Source organism: Pseudonaja textilis, chromosome 5 (genome assembly GCF_049901715.1).
Source record: "Pseudonaja textilis isolate UNSWEBS1 chromosome 5, rPseTex1.2, whole genome shotgun sequence".
In the NCBI taxonomy this organism is placed as follows: Eukaryota; Metazoa; Chordata; class Lepidosauria; order Squamata; family Elapidae; genus Pseudonaja; species Pseudonaja textilis.
Window position 1 is genome coordinate 2652475 of NC_141994.1, and position 24556 is coordinate 2677030.

General features: G+C 36.5%; 2 protein-coding genes across 3 annotated transcripts in view; one reads left to right on the forward strand and one right to left on the reverse strand.

The window, feature by feature from the left end:
• Positions 1 to 24556, reverse strand: part of IMMP2L (inner mitochondrial membrane peptidase subunit 2) — a 70912-nt gene that overhangs the window by 15274 nt on the left and 31082 nt on the right. The window lies entirely within an intron of this gene.
• Positions 964 to 17451, forward strand: LRRN3 (leucine rich repeat neuronal 3). Its single transcript, XM_026713145.2, has 2 exons — positions 964 to 1354; positions 14525 to 17451. The coding sequence occupies exon 2, from the start codon at positions 14861 to 14863 to the stop codon at positions 16991 to 16993; it is 2133 nt and encodes a 710-aa protein (XP_026568930.2). The 5' UTR covers positions 964 to 1354; positions 14525 to 14860; the 3' UTR covers positions 16994 to 17451.

The following is a 24556-nucleotide window of genomic DNA, read 5'->3' on the forward strand; positions in this document are numbered from 1 at the left end:
AAATCACTAGATATTATCTCTATAATAAAGGTATACGTAACTGTCAAGCCAAAAGAAATGAAAGCTAAGTTTTATTTTTTCCACTAGAGGGTGGCATCTCAAAAGAAGGGTTATGGACACTATAGTAAACCTGTTATATTTTTTAAAATCAAATTCTACCTGTTGATTTTCAAATCCTTATGTGCTTGAGTTTCTCTTTCTATGTAAACACATTTATAGAAAAAAAAAAGTTAATAAATATTTTGGAGTATTTTTTTTCTCTTTTTGACAAGAATATGTTTTCAAACTCAGGTATAATTCTGAAAAATTTCAGAGTGCTGCTTATTTAGGAAAAGTAACCTAAAAGAAAAAAAACAGATAATTCAGATAGATGAAATATAGAGGTAGAGATTAGATAGATGGATAGATAGATATAGAGATATACAGACGAGAGAGAGGAAGGGAAGGAAAATATGAAAGGGTCTGTCTTCTTCCTTTCTAGTGTATGTTTGGTTACAAATTTTACTGATGTTTGTTTTGTGTCTCCATATTTATATTCAGGAGTGTGTAAATATGCATTTTCTATCATTCAGTCAACGCATGTTGCAAAACATAAGGGAGAACAAACAGTGGGGTTTCAAACACATTTGGCTAATAGACATACTGTAGATCTCTCTGTATGAGTGTATGGCAAGGGAGGGAGGAAGAGAGAGATATTTTCTAACTAGTGAATTGATATAACCAGAACAGGAATGTGCCTCCTTTTCGGTATTATACCCTACACATTAAATGGAATCCAGTGCTTCAGAGAGATGCATTCGTTCTGTCCAGCGAAAGAACGTCTGGAAGCGGAGAAAGGAGAGCTCCGTGTATTTGTACTCTAAACAGCCATGTCATCTAACAGACAGGTTGTCTCAGCCAACCAGAGCAGCAGCGAGTCCTACATCTTGGCCCTCTAAAGCTATTGGTTCCTCTCTGGGGAGTGGAAGGTTATTAATGACCACTGAGCAGGCAGCCCCATGTCAGTGTGACAACTGATCGGGTGAATGATGCACCACTAACCACCATAGAAACGAAGAGAAAGAAGAAAAGCTAGAAGCATCTCTCTCCTCTCCTCTCCTCCCCTCTCTCTTTCCCCCTCCTTCCCTGGATTGTGAGCTTCTGAAAACCAGCACAAAGCTCTGAAAAAAAAGTACAGGAAATCAGGCTGCACAGAGACTTCTCTCCTCTTATAGGATACACAGAGACAGCACTAATATTCATGATCTGTGCAGATATCGGCTCAGCTTCCTAGCTTTCACATCAATATGTGGCTATTTGAACTAAGGAATAAAATATGCATGAGTATTCCAGGACTAAATTTACTTTTGTAGGGGTAAGTATCTTATTTATCCTAAGTTCTGTTCTTGTGCTGTTTGCTTGTGAAATGTTTCTTTTCTGTTTCCAGTTTTCGGCTGAGCAATTTCCCATATTCTCCCTCCAGATTTTACTCTTTGGGTGAGACAAAGGACCCCTGTATGCTCCAAATCAACCCCACCGTCAAACCCCCATTAATCTATTTTTTCCTCAAGACTTCTGAAAGCTGAAACACACATCAAATGGCTTGAATAATGGAATTCTCGGTATCCTCAAGGCAAAATGAAACAGCCCACTTTCTCTCTGGGCTTGGAAACCAATTACACGCAGCACAGGGCAGCTTTTTAACCCTCTTCCAAGGGCTGAATTACAGCAAATGCCAGTGCATGTCATATTTGAATCTAAAAGCCACCCAGAAGGAAGGCTGAATAAGATTATCACACTCCAACTGCATGTCCTGCCAGATTAGACTTTTAAGAATTGTTAGAGATGACTGGCCTCCCCACCCTACCCATCACCTACAACACACACACACACACACACACACACACACACACACCTGGTAGTCAGAAAGACAGTGCCCCTATTAGAAATGCAGCTGGAATTGACATATGTAAGGATAAAAAAAAAAAAGACAGTCCTCATCTCCTCTGGTAACTGAAAGGATCATAATATAAGCCATTAAAGAAAATTTCTGACAGGAAAACCTGGGGTCGGAAGACTGTATATTCATTCTTCGATGTTGCTATTGTTATTGCTTGTTATGGGAAATCTCAGATATTTGCTTGAAAACGGGAGTGAGGAATGGGTCTTGATTTGCATCTGCTCTGTCTAGTTCTAACCAGTAGCACAATTTGGAATCAGTAAGGCCATGTGCTTAAATTAGAAGGAACCAAATGGATAAAACAGGCAAGCTTGGCAATCTACTTTTAGGCGTGTTTTCATGTGCATAAGTAGCATTGCAGGCAGAGGTACAGGAAGAGGACGTAACATAGCCAGAGCAAATCAAACCTGGTTAATATAAAGATATCAACAGTGGATCTGAATCAAACGTCTCTTGTTCCTATAGGCTTCCAGTGGCAATGTGCGTTCCAAAATAGTTCTTGTGTAGTGGTTTTGTGCGTGCGTGGAGGGGGTGTTGGTAAGCTAAGGAATCACACATCTCACAAGCCTGCTTTTGCTCCATTCCTGCCCACAAACGAAATCCTAGAGGAAGCCTGCGCCTTTCCCAGAAAGCTCTTTCTCTGAAAGTTAATATTGGCTCTGCATTATTCGGTGCAAGTAGGGAGAGAGCAAGAGAGAAAGAAAACAGCTTCTCTTCCTGAAACGGGTCACTTTCCCATAAAGAAGTCAGGAGAACGTGGGGTGTGCGTGTGTGTGTGTGTCAAAGTCAAGGATTGGTCAAGAAATCAGCTGCCCTTTTCAAAAAGATGGGAAGAAAGCAACCCTAATAAAACCCTACCTTTTTTGTACTCGGATCATAAATGAGTTTAAGGAAATGGATCTCTTTTAGATTACAGTACAGGAGCAAGATAGAAAAAAAGCTGTTGTTATTGGCAAGCTTGCCATTCTCCATAGCTGTAGTTTTTTTTTTCCTTGTTCCGTTTGCAAATCTGAATTTGCTATGCAACATCCAAAACGGTTGCTTCATATCTATCTTCTTCGGCACCTCTTAGCTGTTTCAAAGAGATCTGCATCTTTATGTTTTTAGCTCAGGCAAATGTGTTTCGTTGCAGTCATGAAATAACTCGTATTGCATTTTGGGTGAGATAGTAAATGCATTGCTTGCATGAACACGGTCAGAATTTGTATGGATGTTAACAGTACAAATGTTGATCACTGAGACCTGTGACTAAACTATAGATAATAATGTAATCCAAGCTACTTTAGATAACAAGTCTATTAGGATATATGATTCTAACCATTTAAAGTATCACCTTGGAGCTTTTCAAAATACAGCTTCCCCCTTTTCTAATTATCTCCATAGTGATAGTAATACCTAAGCGTGTTCTGAAACACCCAGTCTTCAGAGGAATATTCTTGTTCAATCTGCTAATATATTCTTTAAAAATTTACTCTTTACCTGCTACCCTCACCTCACCATTGTATTTTGCAACAGCATTAAATCATCTGAAATAATCAGATAATAATCAGATACATATGCTTATATTTTGAAAAGGCACCAGTAGGAACTTTTTAAAAAGAAAAATGTAACTACTTCAAAATACTATGGAACCTTTTATAAGTATAAGATAACTAAAACATATGTTGTTAGTAATCATACTCAGTTGAAAAGAAATAGGATGGCTTTGGTGTCGGGAAATAATTAATACAATCAGCAGGAGTTAAAGGCATAATAAAGTGTCTTGCTATAGCTGTTCAATTCTTCGTCTCTAAATCAGAGAGTTCCTTCACCAAACACACTGGAAGCACAATCTTGCTGAGTAATGTCTCTGGTTTTACAGTCTCCCCGCACTCTCCGCTATAACCGTTCCTCCTTTCGTTTAAAAGTCTTGCAGATCGCTCTCTAAATTTCATATAGTCTTTTCATTTAATAGATTTCCTCCACTTAAGAGTCCAGTAAGTTATTAGGTTTCATTCAAGGAATATTTAACGTTCTGATAAAGCTGTTCGTTTCCTCACTTCGGATCTCCCCCCCGTTTCAGATTCGTCCTTCCAATCTTCCCAAAATCCACAGATCAAGTCTCTCACATTTCCCGAGAATTAAGCTCATTGTTCCCCCGCCCCCCCGTTATTGTCAGTCACTGAAATCTCTTTGATTTTCTTATCTTCTCTATCTGATCGCTCGTGTCCTTACGCTCTTCCGTCTCATGAGCCCTTTCGCTTTCACTGCCACTTGTATCTACTTTGGCTGCTGCTTTCGAGCTTCGCTTTGACTAATTTTCTCCAATACTCCACGCTCAATCAAGATTACAAATTCTTTCACTTGTACTCCTCATTCACCACAGTCTGTCACTCACTTGCTTCCTCTTATATGTTACGATCTAGACTTCAGGACCACCATTACTAGCGGTCTCTTGATGTCGGTCTCTACAGGGTCTCTCTATGTCATGATGAGAATCGCCTTCTCCGCACTACAACTCGAGTCTCCCCACACCGGCACGTTTCTCTACAGGATACATGCACCCCTAAGGGTCACTCCAACAGCAAGAAAAGGAAACATAAAACCGAGAGTGAGCTTCAGCACCTCCATTCGTCCACACCTCGTCACTGGAAGTCTAGTTTCAAGTGAACTTTTGTACTCTCCTTCTTCACCTGCATCAAGAGGCTCTTTAGTTCCTCTTCACTTTCTGCCATTAGAGTGGTATCATCTGCATATTTGAGGTTGTTGATATTTCTCCCAGCAATCTTAATTCCAACTTTTGATTCATCTAGCCCTGCCTTTCTCATGATATGCTCTGCATATAAGTTAAATAGGCCTGGCGACAGTATACAGCCTTGCTGGATTCCTTTCCTAATTTTGAACCAATTCTTGCTTATGTATCTAGTTCTCAATGTTGCTTCTTGACCCGCATATATGTTTCTCAAGAGACAAATAAGATGGTCTGGTACTCCCAACTCTTTAAGAACTTGCCACAATTTTTTGTGATCCACACAATCAAAGGTTTTAGCATAGTCAATGAAGCAGAAGTAGATGTTTTTCTGGAACTCCCTAGCTTTCTCCATGATCCAGTGTATGTTGGCAATTTGATCTCTAGTTCCTCTGCCTCTTCGAAATCCTGCCTGTACTTCTGGTAGTTCTCGAGCCACATACTGCTGGAGTCTAGCTTGCAGGATTTTGAGCATAACTTTACTAGCATGTGAAATGAGTGCAATAGTTTGAACATAGTTGAATAGTTGCAGGAGTTTGAACATTCTTTGGCATTGCCTTTCTTTGGAATTGGAATGTAAACTGACCTTTTCCAAGCCTGTGGCCACTGTTGAGCTTTTAAATTTGCTGGCAAATTGAGTGTAGCACTTTTACTGCATCGTCTTTTAAGATTTTGAATAGCTTAACTAGAATACTGTCATCTCCACTAGCTTTGTTGTTGCTCAGATTTCCTAAGACCCATTTGATTTCATGTTCTAGGGTGTCTGGCTCAAGGTCAGTGATCACCCCATCATGATTATCAAAATTACACAAAATTAAGCTCGTTTCTGTATAGTTCTTCTGTGTAATTTTGCCACCTCTTCTTAATCTCTTCTGCCTCTTTTAGGTCCCTGCCATTTTGGTTCTTTATCATGCCTATCTTTGCATGAAACGTTCCCTTCATATCTCCAGTTTTTTTTTTTTTAAAGATCTCTGGTCCTTCCTATTCTATTGTTTTCTTCTATTTCTTTGCACTTGTCAGCTGGTGCTCCATTCAAAATCCAAGAAAGAAATACTTAAGACTCCTTTAATCAGAGAAAAGATATCTTTTACTGGAAATCAAGCGGTAGCAACAAAAGAATTCTGAATCTGAGAAAATGGGCGCGTAAATCACATATACAAAGTAATGGCCACGTTCTCACCCCCAATAGTTCAATTGGCTCATCCAATTAAAAGTTGTGTATATCATCATGGGGGCATCTCCAGGTGGTGATGAGGCTTCTATCCGTTGACCTTGACGTAGTTTGATAAAGGGTTGTAGCTGCGCATAGGATAGAAACCTAAGCAAGAATCTACCCCCTCCCAGTTTCTACAGTTCTAGTTTGTAACACCTCCAGCTCACTTCCCATAACCATTCTCCCCCTCCTCCCCCCGTTACTTATGACAGCCGAAAGGTGCAAAGCAAACCGAGAAAATCTTGAAGGCTGACAGCACTGTTCATTTAAGAAGCCATTCTTATATCTTCTAGCTATTCTCTGGCATTCTGCATTCAATTGGGTGCATCTTTCTCCCTTGCCTTTTGCTTCCCGTCTCTCCTCAGCTATTTGCAAAGCTTCCTCAGACAGCCATGTTGCTTTCTTGCATTTCTTTTTCTTTGGGATGGTTTTAGTTGCTACCTCTTGTACAATCTTGCGAACCTCCGTCCATACTTCTTCAGCACCCTGCCTATCAGATCTAATTCCTTAAATCTATTGGTCACCTCTATTGTATATTCATCAGGGATATGATTTAGTTCATACCTGAGTGGCCTAGTGCTTTTCCTTACTTTTTTCAATTTAAGTCTAAATTTTGCAACAAGAAGCTCATGATGTGAGCCAGCCAATTCCTGGTCTTTTTTTCACTGACTGTATAGAGCTTCTCCATCTTTGGCTGCAGAGCACAAAGTCAATCTGATTTCTGTGTTGAGTGTCTGGTGATGTCCCATGTGTAGAGCCGTCTCTTGCGTTGTTGGAAAAGAGTTTGCTATCATATTCTCTTGACACAATTCTACCAGCCTGTGCCCTGCTTCATTTTGTACTCCAAGGCCAAACTTGCCTGTTATTCTGGTTATCTTTTGGCTTCCTACTTTAGCACTCCAATCCCCCATGATGAAAAGGACATCATTTTTGGTGTTAATTCTATAAAGTGCTGTAGGGCTTCATAGAACTGGTCAGCTTCAGCCTCTTCAGCACCAGTGGTTGGGGCATAGACTTGGACTACTGTGATATTGAATGGTTTGCCTTGGATTCAAACTGAGATCATTCTGTCATTTGGGGGATTGTATCCCAGTATTGCCTTTCCTACTCTTTTATTGACTATGAAGGCTATAGAAGGCTTTCTTCTGAGGAATTCTTGCCCATAGTAGTATACCTGATGGTCATCTGAATTAAATTCACCCATTCCTGTCCAGTTTAGTTCGCTGATTCCTAAGATGTTGATATTCAGTCTTGTCACCTCTTGTTTGACCATGTCCAACTTGCCTTGATTCATGGATCTTACATTCCAGGTTCCTATGGGGAATAGATGTTAACAGCATCGGACTTTCCTTTCACTACCAGATGCATCCACAGCTGAGCATCCTTTCAGCTTTGGCACAGTCGCTTCACTCTTTCTGGTGCTACTAATACTAGCCCTTCCTCAGTAGCATATTGGACACTTTCTGACCTGAGGGGCTCAACTTCCTGAGTCATATCTTTTTGCCTTTTGATACTGCCCATGGGATTTTCATGGCAAAGATATTGGAGTGGGTTACCATTTCCTTCTCCAGTGGAAATTGTACACTTTACAATTAGCGCCTCAAATAAATATTTCCAAAAGAAAGCCCTACTTATAAGATAAAAGACTTATAAAAGTATGACAAAAAGTATGATTAAAAAAGATAAAAGTATGTGCACTAATAACAGTTTTATTTCTATGGGCTTTTCAGAATAAGAAAACATTTTAATTGGTGAGTTACCAAAATAATAATCTTGATTATGAGTTTTTATAAATGCAGTTCTTTCTCTGATTAAATGTCATAAGTATAGACTTGTTATTTAAAAACCAGTGAGGCGTAATTTGATAACTATAATGAAACCACTAAAGATTTGTCTCTGAAACACTGTTCTCTTCACATCAAAGAGTTTTCATGACATAATGTTTCTAGCTTTTTTATTTCTACATTTTGCAGGAATTGCACACCTAAATGTATATGCCAGTAATACTGTATGAATCAGATAACTGGAATTTCATTTTATGTGGATTGCAGATAAATTATACATCAGGCTTTATCCTTGAATTATCAACATTAATATTTATATAAGGAAAGTACCTTTTAAAAAAAGAAGTTACTCTCTCAGGACAAAACTTGTGTTCTCTGTAGGCACCATGAAAACATGCACAACAGACATCAAATTTATATTGATATAAAGTGATCTTCATTGATGATATTCTTCATTGATGAAGTTCCCTCTTTGTACTGTTGTATCCTTAACCTCAGACATTTTATTGACTCACTGAATGGGGATGCACTTTCATACCTTAGTCTTTTCTGCATATCTGTTCTATTCTATTCTAGTATCTACATGCATGATTGTCTGGATTTAGACCAAGTGAAATTACTACTCAATTTTGAAAAAAAAGATATGTTACCTGGACACTAAGCATTTAATATATTAGTCATTCTGACCCTAAATTAGCTTCAAGTTATTTCATTACTATCATCCATGTAGTCTTTTATTTTCTAAAATTGAAGAGTTTTAAAATACAATTAATCAGCTTTTGCTTTGGGTTGAACGACTCCCAAGAATTTTTTAGTTCCTCTTCTGAACATGATACATGAATTCCATTTAAAAACAGGAAATATGCACTCTCAGCTAGGAAACTTGCAGCATGCTGATCCATAGCAGCAAAGAATGAAGTATGCTACATAGATTATACAAGTCAAATAATTTAAGATCTTTATCCAATTATACAGATATAAGAAGTTCAGGTTTGGAAATGCAATTTATTTTGCCAATAATGCAAAAAATAAAATCAGCTGAACATGCAATAGCATTTAATGTTCAGCTGAGCAAAACTGTAATTAAAAATAAATACAAATCATTTTTCCTGTAATTGAATACGGTTGTATATCTAGAAACTGGTAATTTATGCATATGAAAAAACAAAACAAAACAAAACAAACCTCCAGTTAATATAAAGCACTGCAGAGACCAGAATGTCAATGTCTGAGGTTCCACAGAAAAGCATTCTAATGAGTAATGGATTTTGTCAATTATCACCTGTCAATTCTACTATCCCACAATTATTTTTCAACTATCCAGATGGCTTAAGTACAACTCATTCATGCGCATAGTTCTGCAATATTTCTGTATTACCCCTTCTAGACCATAGTATCTCTAAAAAATATTTTAGTAATTTAAAAAATAAAGCATTTGGAAACTTTACTTTGAACATATATTTGCAAATTCCAGAAATTCAATTCTACAGATTAGGGTTTCATTCATATTTGTTCTTATTTTTGATCTACATTTGTCTATATGTATCCTGCTAATCCAGATCTAATTTATGAGTTATACCCAATAGCTAAAATTGTAAATTTGTAATCATTTAAAAAAAAAAAACCCAATATAATAACCACCTAAATCCTTATTTTGTTAATATACAGTATAAGAGGCCAGCTTTTTCTTCTGTTATCAACTTTCTATCTGTTGATTTTTCCAACAGTTTTCATAGAATAAATCTGAATGAAGCTCCATCACTTCATTTTTATACAACTCATGATAGATGATTGAAGTAAAGTGACTGAACTGAGAAAACAAATCATCTACCAAAAATCATCTCTCCCCACCCTACTAACCTGCTTTCCAGCTCCGTTCTCCTGTTTGTCATGGCTGATTTACAATCCAGGTCATCAAGTTATTATAACACGAGTGTGAATTAAGAATTTCATGTTTTGCACGCTTAAAATATAACAATTCATATTTTTTGTGGAAAAAAAGTTTTAGAAATTTGTATGTAAAATTACAAGTTAGAAAATTCTCAAGTAACACTGGAAACGGATATAAATAAAACATCACTGAATTTTGAAAAAGTCACCTGTTACAGGAAAATAGTAGTTCCTTATTGTTTCTTTCCTATTTGATTGTGCCAGACTGTTAAGGTAAGACATATTGACTAATCTAATATCAACTAATGATATATAACGTACAGTTCAGTTTGTATTTTAAGTGGTAAAACACTGCTAAGAACATATAAACAGAAAACAGTATTTTTTTCTCACACTAAAATTCCCAATTGCATTTTTAGGGAAAAGAATCCGTGTCTCTCATTTGCATTATGATAATATTTGATGTCTTAACACCAAACTCCACTTACATAGACTTCTGCAGTAAACAGTAAAATAAAATTGCTCAATTGAAGTTTATGTTATTTTTATTTCCATGTCGCCCTTTATTTTTATGAAGATTTAGACATTAGTAGCATTGGAGGCTTTACAACCTTTCTTAATCCAGGTTTTTTTAAAAAATTATGCCAGAAATTAAACAAAACAAGGAATCTGTCTATCTGTCTGTCTATTTGATAAACTATTCAATTCTCAAAGAAAATGTAAGAAAGATATGAGCTAAGCACAAGAGAGTTCATTAATTTTGATTAGCAATATAATTTTGTACTGTCATTTCATATAATTATACACATTTTATATTAGAAAAAAAATACCACAGCTTAGTGTTTTGCCAATGGCTTATATTACTACAACTTTCCTCCACTTATAAAAAAACGTAATTTCAGGTTTCAAGAGTAATATTATGCTCCACAATTTAAATTACATACAAAACAATAGTTAGTCTTTAACCCTAACCACAATTGAGCCCAAAATTTATGTTGCTACCAAGATTGTTAAGTGATTTCTGCAAAAGAAATGTCTGAATTTCAAAAATTGCAGTATGCTCACACAATTTTGGTGGCCAAGTGTGACAGCTGATGTCAAAGATTATGTTTTATTCTGTCACGTTTATTGCCAAGTTAAGACTGCTCCCTTTCCCTTTGGACCATGGGAGAAGTTTTGCCTGGATTTAATTACCATGTTCCCGCCGTTCAAGGTTACATTATCGTGTTGATGGTAGTTGCTTTGTTTACCAAAATGCCGATCATTTGATTTCATATGAGAGCTCTGATCTGAATCAACATTTTGGATGCCCTTTGTCTTCATTTTTCATCTGGTCACCATTCATGATCTAATGAACAATTGCAGAAGATAAACACATTATTTGAACAGTATTTTCAATGTCTCTCTCCCTTTTATCAGTAGAATGGACATCTAAAATATCTGACTTATCTAAAAGACCTACCTCTTCCTAAAAACATGGTCTAGAAGAAGTTATAAAGTCTCCTGAGACCTGATGGTAGTCCCTTCCAAGCAGTGGTGGGATTCAAAATATTTTACTACCAGTTTGGTGGGTGTGGCTTGGTGGGCCTGGCAGGAGAAGGATAGTGTAAAATCTCCAGTCAGAAGTGGTATTTGCCAGTTCTCCGAACTACTCTGCAGGTATTTATTCTAACCCCCCCAAACAAATCTTCAGAAAGCAGTCCTGTTGCACAGATCCAGATTCCAAGCAAATCCAATGGCACACATGAAGCCCAGGAAAGCGGTCCTGGAGTCAAACAGGCCAAGATACATGGCACAAACACACAAGGCACAGAACTGGGCACATTGCTCCAGCAACAATCAAGTCCTCAGGGCAGGGTAAAGTAGACAATGCCAGTGCAGTCCTTCATGGGAGACAAGGCTACTCCTCAGGAATAATCTTGTTGACTGGCATAGTGCCTGTCTCCTCTCTGCTCTACATGTCCCTGGATCAGCAGGAGGCGTGGACTTCACCTCTTTCTCATTGCTAGCAAGCAACATCTGCTCCTGGTCCTAGCCCAGGGGTTGTCAACCTTTTGGACCTCAGGGACCACCAAACTCATAATTTTAAATCCTGCGGACCGCTAATATGAATTTTGACTGAAAGTGGTTTTCTGTCAAGAGTTTGGGGAGAGAAAGAAAGACTTTTGCCGCTTTCCTTGCGTGCAGCCAAAAGCAGAAGAAGAAAGAAGTGGAAAGAAGCAGCCCAGTTGCCAGGCGAGGCATGTGGGGTGAATGGAGCAAGTTTCCCCCCGCCCTTTCCCCGCTCCCCTCTCTTCCTCATTTTGTTCACAATGCAAGCAACGCAAGCCTTGTGTTCCTGTGGGCCATGTGGATGGCGCAGCCTTGTGTTCCCCCGCAGCCTGGATTAATTGGAGGGGTGCTTTGGGGGGTGACCTTTCTCTGCAGACCACCAAATTTTTCTCATGGACCACCAGTGGTCCCCAGCCCACTGGTTGGCGACCACTGTCCCAGCCTAGAACCTCCTAGCCAACTTGCTACAGCTGCAGCTCACAGAATATAACATTAAAACGGTGACGAAGGACTTTGTTTCTTCATATAAACAAGTAATAATAAATTAAGGTGATGTTAACATTGTTCACGGTAATACTTAAAAGTTTCGTTAAGATAAATGTTAGCTATGAAATGCTTGTAGCTTAATAGTAGAACTTGTAACTATGAGATTGCTTAGATTCCTTTATTGTTGAATTATAAGATGTTTTCCCTGAGTTTCTAAAAGGCTAAGAATCAAAAGCCATTCTCAAAGCTTTGAATATCACAGTTTGCCCAACAGAATTTACCATAGTCAAAATCATGATTGAATTCTAGGAGTTCTTTTACATATACAAATGAAGATAATGGATTTAAGGTAATTATTACTAGAACTGTAACTCTTTTTAGACTACATTAACCAAAATACATTGGACGTAAGTTTAAGAGAGGAAATATCGGTTTCCCCAGTAAACTATTTTAGACGAATGTTGAAAATACTGGGAATGCAGTTAACTAACTTAAGTGGAGATAGTAGAGGAATTCATGCTTCTTATTATGCTAAATACATGATAATTTTCATAAATAGTTCATAAATAGTTTGAATGCATACCAGAGATGATTAAACAGGACAAAGCCATTCCATTATATTGTCCAACTCAGTCCCAGCCAAATGTAGATAGGCTGGTTAAAAATCACAGAGAAAAATTTATAAATCAATCATCGATTTGTAAATGCATATGTTGATATCTAGTTTTTTTGCCCAAGAATTAAGGACCTATGCAATAGTAGTATTCTAATTCAATATGATAATCAAGGCTCTTGCTAGCAATATGAATAACAGTAAGTAAGTAAAAAGGAAAGGTTGCAGCAAATGGCAGATTTGGTCCAAGAATCAAATAAAAGTAGAATATAAAGAAACATGAAGATAAAATTTATCATATAAGTTGTGTTAGCACTGAGTCTCCTACTGGGAAGACCATAGATACTAATATTTCTTTTTCCTTTCTTTTCAAACACAGCTGAAGATGAATATCTCTACTTTAGTGATGTCAGATTTAGCAAAAACCTCAGACGCAGTCAGGTTTTTCCCCATGTAAACAGCCTGGCAAGCCTTTTGACTCTATAGGCTGCCAACGTGTAGTTCCTGAAGGTTACCTTAGTTGAAGAGCCAAATTTCTATACTAGAATAGGTGATGGCAAAAGGCGGACCTAAGTTTCTCTAATTTTGGCACTTTAGCATCTCAGTGATAAACCCTGCTTCTTCAGATGAAGAAAATGTGGACTATGATATTAGGCTCCTAAATATATCAGGCTGATCAATACTGCAGACTGAATTCAGATTAAATGGGACATTGGTCCAACAGCAATTAAAATGCTATATTATGTAATTAGGTACTGTATCTGACAGTTAAATAAACATATGTTATATATGTGTGTGTGTGTGTGTGTGTGTGTGTGTGTGTGTGTGTTTATATATATATAAAATCACCTATGCAGCACTTCTAATTTGCAGTGTTCTTATCAGGATGTACAGAACATATTAAGCTTTTACTTACCAAATGTGAACCTTTCTAAATATGAACATGCCAGGGGTGGGATTCAAAATTTTAGCAACCAGTTCTGTGGGCGTGGCTTATATGGTGGGCATGGCTTGGTGGTCATGTGACTGGGTGGACATGGCTTGGTGGTCATGTTATTGGCTGGGTGTGGCCAACTCAATATCACTCACATCGAGGCACACATCTCCTCCCTGGCCTCTCATGAGTGTGGGGATGCTGCAACAGTCGTAAGTGTGAAAAAGGGTCATAAGTCACTTTTTTCAGTGCCATTGTAACTTTGAATGGTCACTCCACACAAGCAAAGTACCAGCAAAGGAGTGGGGGGAAAAAACTCCAGAGACATTTCTGAAACAGGAAGTCTAGTCCGGCCAAGAATGTAATAAAGGTTAATGGAGAGGCAGTTTCTGTAAGCAACACCAGAATGTTTCCTTCCTGCCTTCCTTACAGGATTAGCCCTGTAATTTCTTCTAACAACCGGTTCTCTGAACTGCTTAGAATGTTAACAACCAGTCTAACGAATAGGTGCAAACTGGTAGAATCCCACCCCTGGAACATGCTCTCCCCTCCAATAACCTGTTGCTCTGTATGCACACACATACACGAAGAATATCTAGAACAGTCACGAATATCTGGGGAAAAGGAAGTGATTTAACAATTTTAGCATTATCTTGTACGCCAAAAGAGTAGTCAGGATGGATTTCCATAATTCTCCTAGTTTTAAAATTGCAAACTTATATCTCTTTAACTGAAAACAAGGTCCAATTGTGATTTTCATCTGGATTATAATCTGAACCGTTGTATGAAAATACAACATGCTATAATTTTAAATCAATAATAATACATAAACCTTCACTGCTATATTCATTGATAGTATTAATTATTTTCTCTTTTATATTGTAGGTTATTTTCCCCAAACAAACAAAAATGAAAAAAGACATAATGGGATTGAAAATGACTCCAGTTATATAAACAAGCTACCGTACTTCCTTTGATATCTCCTTCTGGATATATTTGATTTAAAGATTCTATCCATCTAATGTGATATCATTTTCCAAAAATGCCTTTTAAATTGAGACACGGTGATTATAACGATGCAGTGCATTTCCAAAAAGCAAACAAACATTGAGTTTGTGCAGCATGTACTATCTGACAAATTCAAATGATTGTCTTATCAAATGACCAATCCTTACTGTACATAAAAACTGTACAATTTATTTTCTGAACTCCAGAGCTAAGATGAAGGACATGTCAGTCCAAATTTACTTTTTATTTGGCTTAACTATCACTGCTCCAGTACAACCTCTGGATAAGGAAACAGACTGCCCACAGTCATGTTCCTGCGAGATACGACCGTGGTTTACTCCTAGGTCAATATACACGGAGGCATCAACAGTAGACTGCAATAATGTAGGCCTTTTTACTTTTCCACCTCAACTGCCTGCTAATACACAGGTACTACTTCTACAAGCAAACCATATTAAAAAAATTGAATACCATCGAGAATTTCCTGTAAACCTTACTGGTTTGTATTTATCTCAGAACAGTTTATCTAAAGTGGCTACTATCAAACTCCAGAAGATAACTCAACTTCTTTCGGTATATCTGGAGGAAAACAAACTTACCGAATTGCCTGACAGGTGTTTCGTTGGACTTAATAATCTCCAAGAGCTTTACATTAATCACAATCTACTTTCTACAATTGCATCAGGGGCTTTCACAGGCCTTGATAACCTTCTTAGGCTTCATCTCAATTCAAACAATCTTCAAATAATCAACAGCAAATGGTTTGAATCTATTCCTAATCTGGAGGTTCTTATGATTGGAGAAAATCCAATAAGCAGAATTGAAGATATGAACTTTAAATCCCTTATAAATCTGAGGAGCCTGGTTTTAGCAGGCATAAACCTCACAGAAATACCAGATAATGCCTTGGCTGGTCTTGACCATTTAGAAAGCATCTCTTTTTATGACAACAGATTAATTAAAGTGCCCCACAGAACTCTTCAAAAGGCTACAAATCTTAAATTTTTGGATTTAAACAAAAACCCTATTAACAGAATACAAAGAGGGGATTTTAGCAACATGATACATCTGAAAGAATTGGGAATTAATAACATGCCTGAACTAATATCTATAGATAACCTCGCTGTTGAAAATTTGCCAGATTTGAGGAAAATAGAAGCAACCAATAATCCAAGGTTATCATATATACACCCTAATGCATTCTATCGCCTTCCACGGCTGGAATCACTCATGCTCAATAGCAATGCACTGAGTGCACTGTATCACAGTACAATTGAGTCTTTGCCCAATCTCAAGGAAATCAGCATACACAGCAATCCAATGCGTTGTGATTGTGTCATTCGATGGATTAATATGAATAAAACGAGCATCAGATTCATGGAGTCAGAGTCACTATTTTGTGTAGATCCTCCTGAATTCCAAGGCCAAAATGTCAGGATGGTTCATTTCAGGGAGATGACGGAAATTTGTCTTCCACTGATAGCCCCAAAAAGTTTTCCTGCAAATTTAAATTTAGAAACAGGTAGCTATGTTTCCTTACACTGTCGAGCTACTGCTGTTCCAGAACCAGAAGTATATTGGATTACTCCATCAGGACATAAGCTTTTACCAAATACTGTTTCTCTTAAATATTATGTACATTCAGAAGGAACATTAGAGATCAGTGATATAACACAAAAAGAAAGTGGCCTATACACATGTATAGCAACTAATTTAGTTGGTGCAGATTTAAAATCCATTACGATTAATGTGGATGGTTCTTTTCCCCAGGAGAATCATAAATCTTTCTCCATAACAGTAGAAGATATAAGCTATAATTCCATATTAGTCTCCTGGAAAGCAAATTCTAAAATTGTGAAATCTAACATTAGGTGGACCGCCTTTCCAAAAGATGGAAACTCCCTGACTTCTCAGAGAGTCCGAATTCCATCACATCAAAATGTCTACAATTTTACCCACCTCGCCTCATCAATGGAATATAAAATTTGTATAGACATCCCCATTATCTGGCTTCATAATGCAAGAGAATGCATCAACGTTACAACAAAAGAATTGGATCTGGCTATGAGAAATTGTGAGGAGAGCAGCAGCAACAGCCCTACAATTCTTTTCTGCCTTGCTTTTCTTTTAGGATTCTTTTGTGTTGCCGCCTTTCTCAGCTGCATCTGTCATGAAATGAACTGTGATGCAGGACACAGATTTTTCAGGAATTATGTGAAGAAACAATCATTTTCTTTCAGTGAACTTTATCCTCTTTTAATCAGTTCTTGGGATACTGATAAAGAAAGAAGCGCAACCCTTGAAGCGCAGGTCACAGTTGTAGAGGTTCCAATAAACATGTCATGAAAGTTAAGGCTATTGGACTTTTTGCTTTAAGGTGTCAAGATCTAGACTCTCTTCTATTGTGCTCAATTAAAAAGTGAAAAAAATGTGATTACAAAGGGTGGTTACAAATACAAATATTTACTGGTGTAGTATTTTTTTTAACAAAGGAAACACCTGTCTTTGTAAGCTCTATATACCAACCAAACTTTTTCTTATATGTGATTTCTTAAGTACTTCTAAGAGGTACTTAATGCTGTCTAAACAAGTAGATGAGATTTTTTCAGTATTTGTTGTTTTTTTAATTACATGTACAATAATGGAACTGAATAAGGCCCTCCTCCTGTGTTGTATGATACACTTAGCCATGAGTTTTGCCTAAACAAATAAAACTAGAATTGTGTAATAAAATGAACAAATTCTGTACAGCAACCCAGGGAATATGTGAAACTTTTTAAAGATGAAAAATACAACTTTTGATTACAATTAAAACAGCTTCAGTATTTTTCTTTCTAAAGACATTATTCTGAAATATATGTATCTCCAGTACTCCAAGCTGGCTAGAGAATTCTGGGAGTTAAAGTCCATAAGTCTTAAAGTTGCCAAGTTTGGGGACCCCTGTTTTAGATTGAGCAGTTGCAGTGCAATCCTAAATATTCCTACGTAAGTTTGGAAAAGTTGTATTGTCTGGTCCACTAGCTAGAAAAGGCAAATTTACTAGATAACAAAAATAATAATGACCTTAGAGTGAGATTTAATTTATAATGTAAAAGGCTTGCCGTAATTTATAAACTACTGTTTTCATCTACTTAAAATTATAATCAACTATGCAGTGTCCTAATTATATAGATCTTTACCCAAAAATGAAATCATTGCATTCAATTAGATTTGTGCTCAGCTGAAGTGTTTAGAGAACAATTTCACAGCCTGATCGGTTGCATAATAAAATTCTAATATATCCAAAAAGTTGCTGGCAATCTAACCAGTGTGTGGAAGAGGGTGGAAATTCTGCCTTTTTTTTGTTACAGACAATAAGAAGGAAATGATTTTTAGGTCAGATGAACGTTTCTCCAGTTCAGAATCAAATGAACCTGAATAAAATCAGTGGTGAGAAAGAAGTAAAAGAGGTAAAAAAGAAAACACAATGGATCAAGGTGGAACTTTAGGATGATTTCATTCTTCCATTCTAGCAGCATTACATCCCATTTAGTGTTTTTCTAATCCCACAAAGCACCAGCCATGAATATTGGTGGAAAAGGGACAAATTAATTTTAAGAAACAGACTCCTTTAAAAATCAGCAGCATTTGTTCAGCTTTTTGCTGAATCCTGAAAAGGGTAGGTCTAAATGTTCTTGCTAAGTCTGCTTCTCAGTGAACCACAGATAAATTCTGGGCTTCAAATTTTGAAACACTTCCTCTATTCATTTCATAAATACGATCAATTGTACTGTGTACATATACAGAGATTTTCGGTTGGGATTAATCTTTATTTGAGAACTTAAATAACTGATATCCCTGAACTTGTCAGATGGAGAACTGACAGCCCAGGTTCGAGACCTGAGCTCCACGCAACAGAGTGAGCATGACCACATGACTACAGAAATTGTCTTTGGACAATGCTGGCTCCTTCAGCCAAGAAACAGAGATAAGCATTGTGCCCTAGAGTTGGACACACTTGACAGGGAAACCTTTATCTTATCTATGTCATATAAATTTTAAAAAAACTTGTTGCCAAGGAACCTTCTCTCTAAATACTGTATATTGCACTAAATGATATAATAAAACAAAAGGAACAAAGCAAGTCAAATTGTTTTCAAATGCTATCAAAACAAAAGAACTGAAACAAGCAATTATTCTAGCTTGACTCTAGAAGATCCGTCTTAAAATCAATGCTAATTTATTCATGCTAATCCAATGTATATGAAGCAACCTGTAAGTTTATAAGAGAAAATAAAAGAAAATTCTGCTGACTAACATTACATTGTGAACTGCATTTTAAGATAAATATTTTGCTGTCCAAATACATATATACTTGATTAAAGTATTTGGAAACCACCCTCAAATGCATTGCTGAGTTCAAGATAACTGAAACAAAAAGAGGGCAATAGAATCAAAGGTACAAGAGTTAAAAAACAGATTTTCCCCCCTTTTAACAAACAAGATTAAAAGATTACGCAGAAAATACGGAAATTAACTTTTCAATTTTCAAGACTAAATATTCCTCAAAATATAAAGATTAGTTGTGTTTGTTTAAGGGGAAAAAATCAATATCAGATTTAAGCATCAAATCACAACCATGAAGAAGTTAGCTGACTGTAATTCATACCAGCTGCAATGGGACAAAGAATGAAAAATCAGTCCATGTAAAATTGGAACATTAAGATAAAAATGGCAGATATGCAGAGAACAGGAAATAGGTCTGCAAGCATTCTGTCAAGGGAGTGGCTATTTAGAGCAAATATGCAGGAAGACAATCGTTTGCAAAATTGATAATTAGTCCACGTTTTTTTCAAGGATTGAAACGGACTAAGAACCGGCAGTCTATTTCCAAAAGAAGTGTTCACAGACAATTTGAAAATCAACGAATATAAAATTGGGACCATAGCAGTGTCAAGGAATTAGATATTGTATAAGGCACTATTTTCAGCCAAGGCCTGGGACTGGTAACTTTTAAGCATGACCTTTATTAGAACCTCAGTGTAGGCTGGGAATTTTTAAAAGAAAGAGGTCTTAAAAAACTTTCTACTGCCAAAAAAACTTTTACTCCTGAGATGACGTTTTTCTCAAATTGGGTTGAGTTACATATTTTTGGCTGTAAATATGTAGATTATCACTAGATGGCATCAAAAAGAGGCGGTAAAACCTAAATCTTTGTTGACATCCAGTGCATGCAAAACATTTATTGTTGATAGCACTAAGATCAGCATTCCTTCACTTTGCAATTTATTAGACTTCTTTTACCTGCCATCTATATTTCCTATTTTTAATTATGTCTCAGCTGGTGATTATTTCACAAAGGGGAAAATATACATCTTAAAAGTATTATTACCTATATCAATAGATGCTCTCTGTCCTGTGTCAGGATTTTCGGAAGTAAATTGCTGCTTGCCCAGTTACACTTCAGATATTCTGTTGCGTTCAGAAAAGATTGAGCTGAAGTCTCCAATCCGGTCCGTGTTTCCAGCGGGAACACGGACTGTTCCTATTGGCTGATGCCGTTGACAGCTGACTATAAAAGGGAACTGTCAAACGGCATCAGCTGTTGCCCACCGTCCAGCTGCCTTGTTAGCACGACAGCCGCGGCAACCCTTTATTGTTTCAGTAAAGTTAAAGCTGAAGTTTGCTCCATGTTCGCTTCAGTTATTCCGCCGCTCTACAACACTGGCGATGAGGGCGGGATACGTATAAGAGGCAACCGAGCAAAGAATCGCTGAGAGAAGCCACTACCAAGCTGTATGTCACTTTAAGAGCTTACTGTCACTATTCATGAGCGCGAATTTCAACTTTCCTCAGAAGAACCGGCACCGCTGAGTCGAGATGACTTCAAACCCTGCGTTCCCGCCTTTCAGACCGACAGCAGAAACTTGGGAGTCCTACAGAAACCAATTTGACTGTTTTCTAGATGCCATAGACCTCGCTGACATTTCTGACCATAGGAAAAAATCTTACTTTTTAACTTTTTGCGGAGCCACAGTGTTTGATACTGCTACGACATTGTTGGCTCCATGTTCAATTAAGACTGTTCCATGGGAAGAAATGCAGGAAATTCTTTCTAACCACTATTCCCCAAAGCCCTCCCAAATTGCCAGGCGTCATGCTTTTAGAAGATGGATCCAGGCTGAGGGAGAGACTATTACTGGGTATATGGCAGCTCTACGAACAGCTGCCTTGCACTGTGGGTTTAGAGACTATTTGGAGGACATGTTATTAGACCAACTAGTTTGTGGAGTCAGGGATTTAAGGCTACAAAGGCGTCTATTGGCTAGAGGGGATTTAACCCGTCAATTGAAGAATCTCAAGCTGCTGAACTATCAGCACTTTCAGCAGCAGAAATTCAGGGAAATCCAATTAGCCAGAGCAGCACAGCTGTTGCCTGCCAGCCAGCTGCCTTGTTAGCGCGGCAGCCGCAGCAACCCTTTATTGTTTCAATAAAGTTAAAGCTGAAGTTTGCTCTGCGTTCACCTCAGTTATTCCGCTGCTCTACAACATTTTCCACTAAATAAGAATCTTTCGGAAGAGAAAGAGAATTCCAGTAAGTGCAAGAAGGTTTAAGTTTCAATGACCATCAATGAGAAACTGCTGAAGGAAAATACTGATTACTGAATGATGAAAGAGAACTTCGAAAAATGAGGGACCAAGTGAATGGAACCATTTTTCATTGCTTCAGGAAGTACATTGTAACAGCAATAGTATGAAAGTCAACCATGTGGCAAATATAAATGTAGATAAGAGATAATGCTCTGGTAAGATTTAGTGAATTATTTGAACTCATAACATGCAATAAGTACACTGAAGTTCTAAGGAGACTGAAGCTTGAGTAATTACAGAAAAATAACTGTAATATATTCTGCTCTGAAAATACTACATATAAATGCAGATGTATACTTTTTAAATGTCTGTATATGTATGAGAGAGAAAGCACACATATATGTAACACATACATAGTATATATACATCTGTTTATACATCTGTTTATACATAGTACATCTGTTTATATAGTACATCTGTACATATACATCTGTTTACACATAGTATATATACATCTGTTTGATACAAATGAGTACTTTTCTTTTGACAGCCTTCTGAAGAAAAAAAATCTTTAAAAAGCCATTTTGAGATCTACCATTTTTTATTGTGCATATGAATCTACAAACGTAGCATATGAATCTACAAATGCAAATTAAATAACACTTAAGACTAAGAATAGAATTTTAAGAAGCACCAGCAGTTTAAAATTCCATGTTTATTTAGTAAAGCTATAATTGGCAGGCATTTTGTTAAAAATAGACTATTAATTATGTTGAATTTTAGGAGATCAGGAACAACAGTATCATCTTAACACGGTCATGGTTTTGTTTTCCCTTAACTTACAAAGCTGTCATTTGTCCTATTTATCAATTAGACTCAATAGTAGAAGTATGATACAATATGTTTAAACTTTTAATAATACAAATTTCATTTCACCTAAAATGTAAAAAAATTGGAAACTACAAATCATTTTCAATCAGCTTTTAAGGTAGAGACTAAACAATCGTGGTTCCTTAATATCCAAAATGTGGATCCTTACGAATTCAGTATGTCTCAGCTAAGCATATTATTGAGAAACTTGATGAATCGCTATCACGCTCATGCTGACATTAGCATTTATCAGGAGACGTGCCTATATATCATGAGATATTTCAGCACCGAGGGCAGAGCTTTAAGCAACAGGCTATTTATCAAGCACACATATGAAATATCCTCTGTTGTAATGCTGGCACTGTGTAGATCAGCAAGAATTTGTTTGTGTATTTTGTACGGTTTTTTTTTTTTTAACAAAGTACATTTAAAACCGGCTCCTGACATAGCTCAAGGGTTACAATCACATTTGTTTCAAGCAAAATTCAAAATCAGTGGCACAAAGTAACTGTTATCTAGAGAATACTTAGCAACAATAAATAGAAAAATAAACTATTTCTGCATCTGGGTTTTTTCCTCTGGCATATAAATTTAGATATACATTTGTTTAATTCTACAAAAAAGTTCTTTTCCAACTTGACTGGCACTGTCTGAAACAGGAACAACAGTTTTGGCAAAATATTCATTTTTACTGTCAAAATACAGCCCCATAACGATAACTGCAGTTTGGCCCAATTATCTAAATCTTTAACTATTTGCATTATTAACTTATCATAGTTATCTTTTTTAATCGACGAACATCTAGCAGTCAACCAGATCCCTAAGTATTTTACTTTATTTACCACCTGCATATCTAATTTATTTGCTAGTTCTTCCTTCTGCTCCTTTGTACAGTTTTTTGTTAACACTTTCGCTTTTTTTCTTTGTTAATTTTTAACCCTACCACCTTTCCATATTCTTCTATTTCTCTTAGTAATATAAGGCTCGCTTTCTAAGGGTTCTTCTAATATAAATGCTATATCATCGGCGAATGCCTGGAGTTTATATTCCTCTTTTTAATTTTTGGTCCTCCAATCTCTTTGTTTTTGCCTAATTTGTGCTAAGAGAGTCTCTTCTGCCAATATATACATATGTTATAAATTGTCTTAATAAATCCTATAAAATTTTCACCAAATTTCATACCTATCAGTTGTTTAATAAGGAAGTTCCATTCAGGTTGTCAAAAGCTGTGCTTGTCTCACTCCATGCAATAAGTCCACTGAAGTTCTAAGGAGACTGAAGCTTGAGTAATTACAGAAAAATAACTGCAATATATTCTGCTCTGAAAATACTACATATAAATGCAGATGTATACTTTTTAAATGTCTGTATATGTATGAGAGAGAAAGCACACATATATGTAATATATACATAGTATATATACATCTGTTTATACATCTGTTTATACATAGTACATCTGTTTATATAGTATGTCTGTACATATACATCTGTTTACACATAGTATATATACATCTTTTTGATACAACTGAGTACTTTTCTTTTGACAGCCTTCTGAAGAAAAAAAATCTTTAAAAAGCCACTTTGAGATCTACCATTTTTTTATTGTGCATATGAATCTACAAACGTAGCATATGAATCTACAAATGCAAATTAAATAACACTTAAGACTAAGAATAGAATTTTAAGAAGCACCAGCATTTTAAATTTCCGTGTTTATTTAGTAAAGCTATAATTGGCAGGCATTTTGTTAAAAAAAGACTATTAATTATGTTGAATTTTAGGAGATCAGAAACAACAGTATCATCTTAACATGGTCATGGTTTTGTTTTCCCTTAACTTACAAAGCTGTCATTTGTCCTATTTATCAATTAGACTCAATAGTAGAAGTATGATACAATATGTTTAAACTTTTAATAATACAAATTTCATTTCACCTAAAATGTAAAAAAATTGGAAACTACAAATCATTTTCAATCAGCTTTTAAGGTAGAGAGTAAACAATCGTGGTTCTTTAATATCCAAAATGTGGATCCTTACGAATTCAGTATGTCTCAGCTAAGCATATTATTGAGAAACTTGATGAATTGCTATCACGCTCGTGCTGACATTAGCATTTATCAGGAGACATGCCTATATATCATGAGATATTTCAGCACCGAGGACAGAGCTTTAAGCAACAGGTTATTTATCAAGCACACATACGAAATATCCTCTGTTGTAATGCTGGCACTGTGTAGATCAGCAAGAATTTGTTTGTGTATTTTGTATGGTTTTTTTTTTAACAAAGTACATTTAAAACTGGCTCCTGACATAGCTCAAGGGTTACAATCACATTTGTTTCAAGCAAAATTCAAAATCAGAGGCACAAAGTAACTGTTATCTAGAGAATACTTAGCAACAATAAATAGAAAAATAAACTATTTCTGCATCTGGGTTTTTTCCTCTGGCATATAAATTTAGATATACATT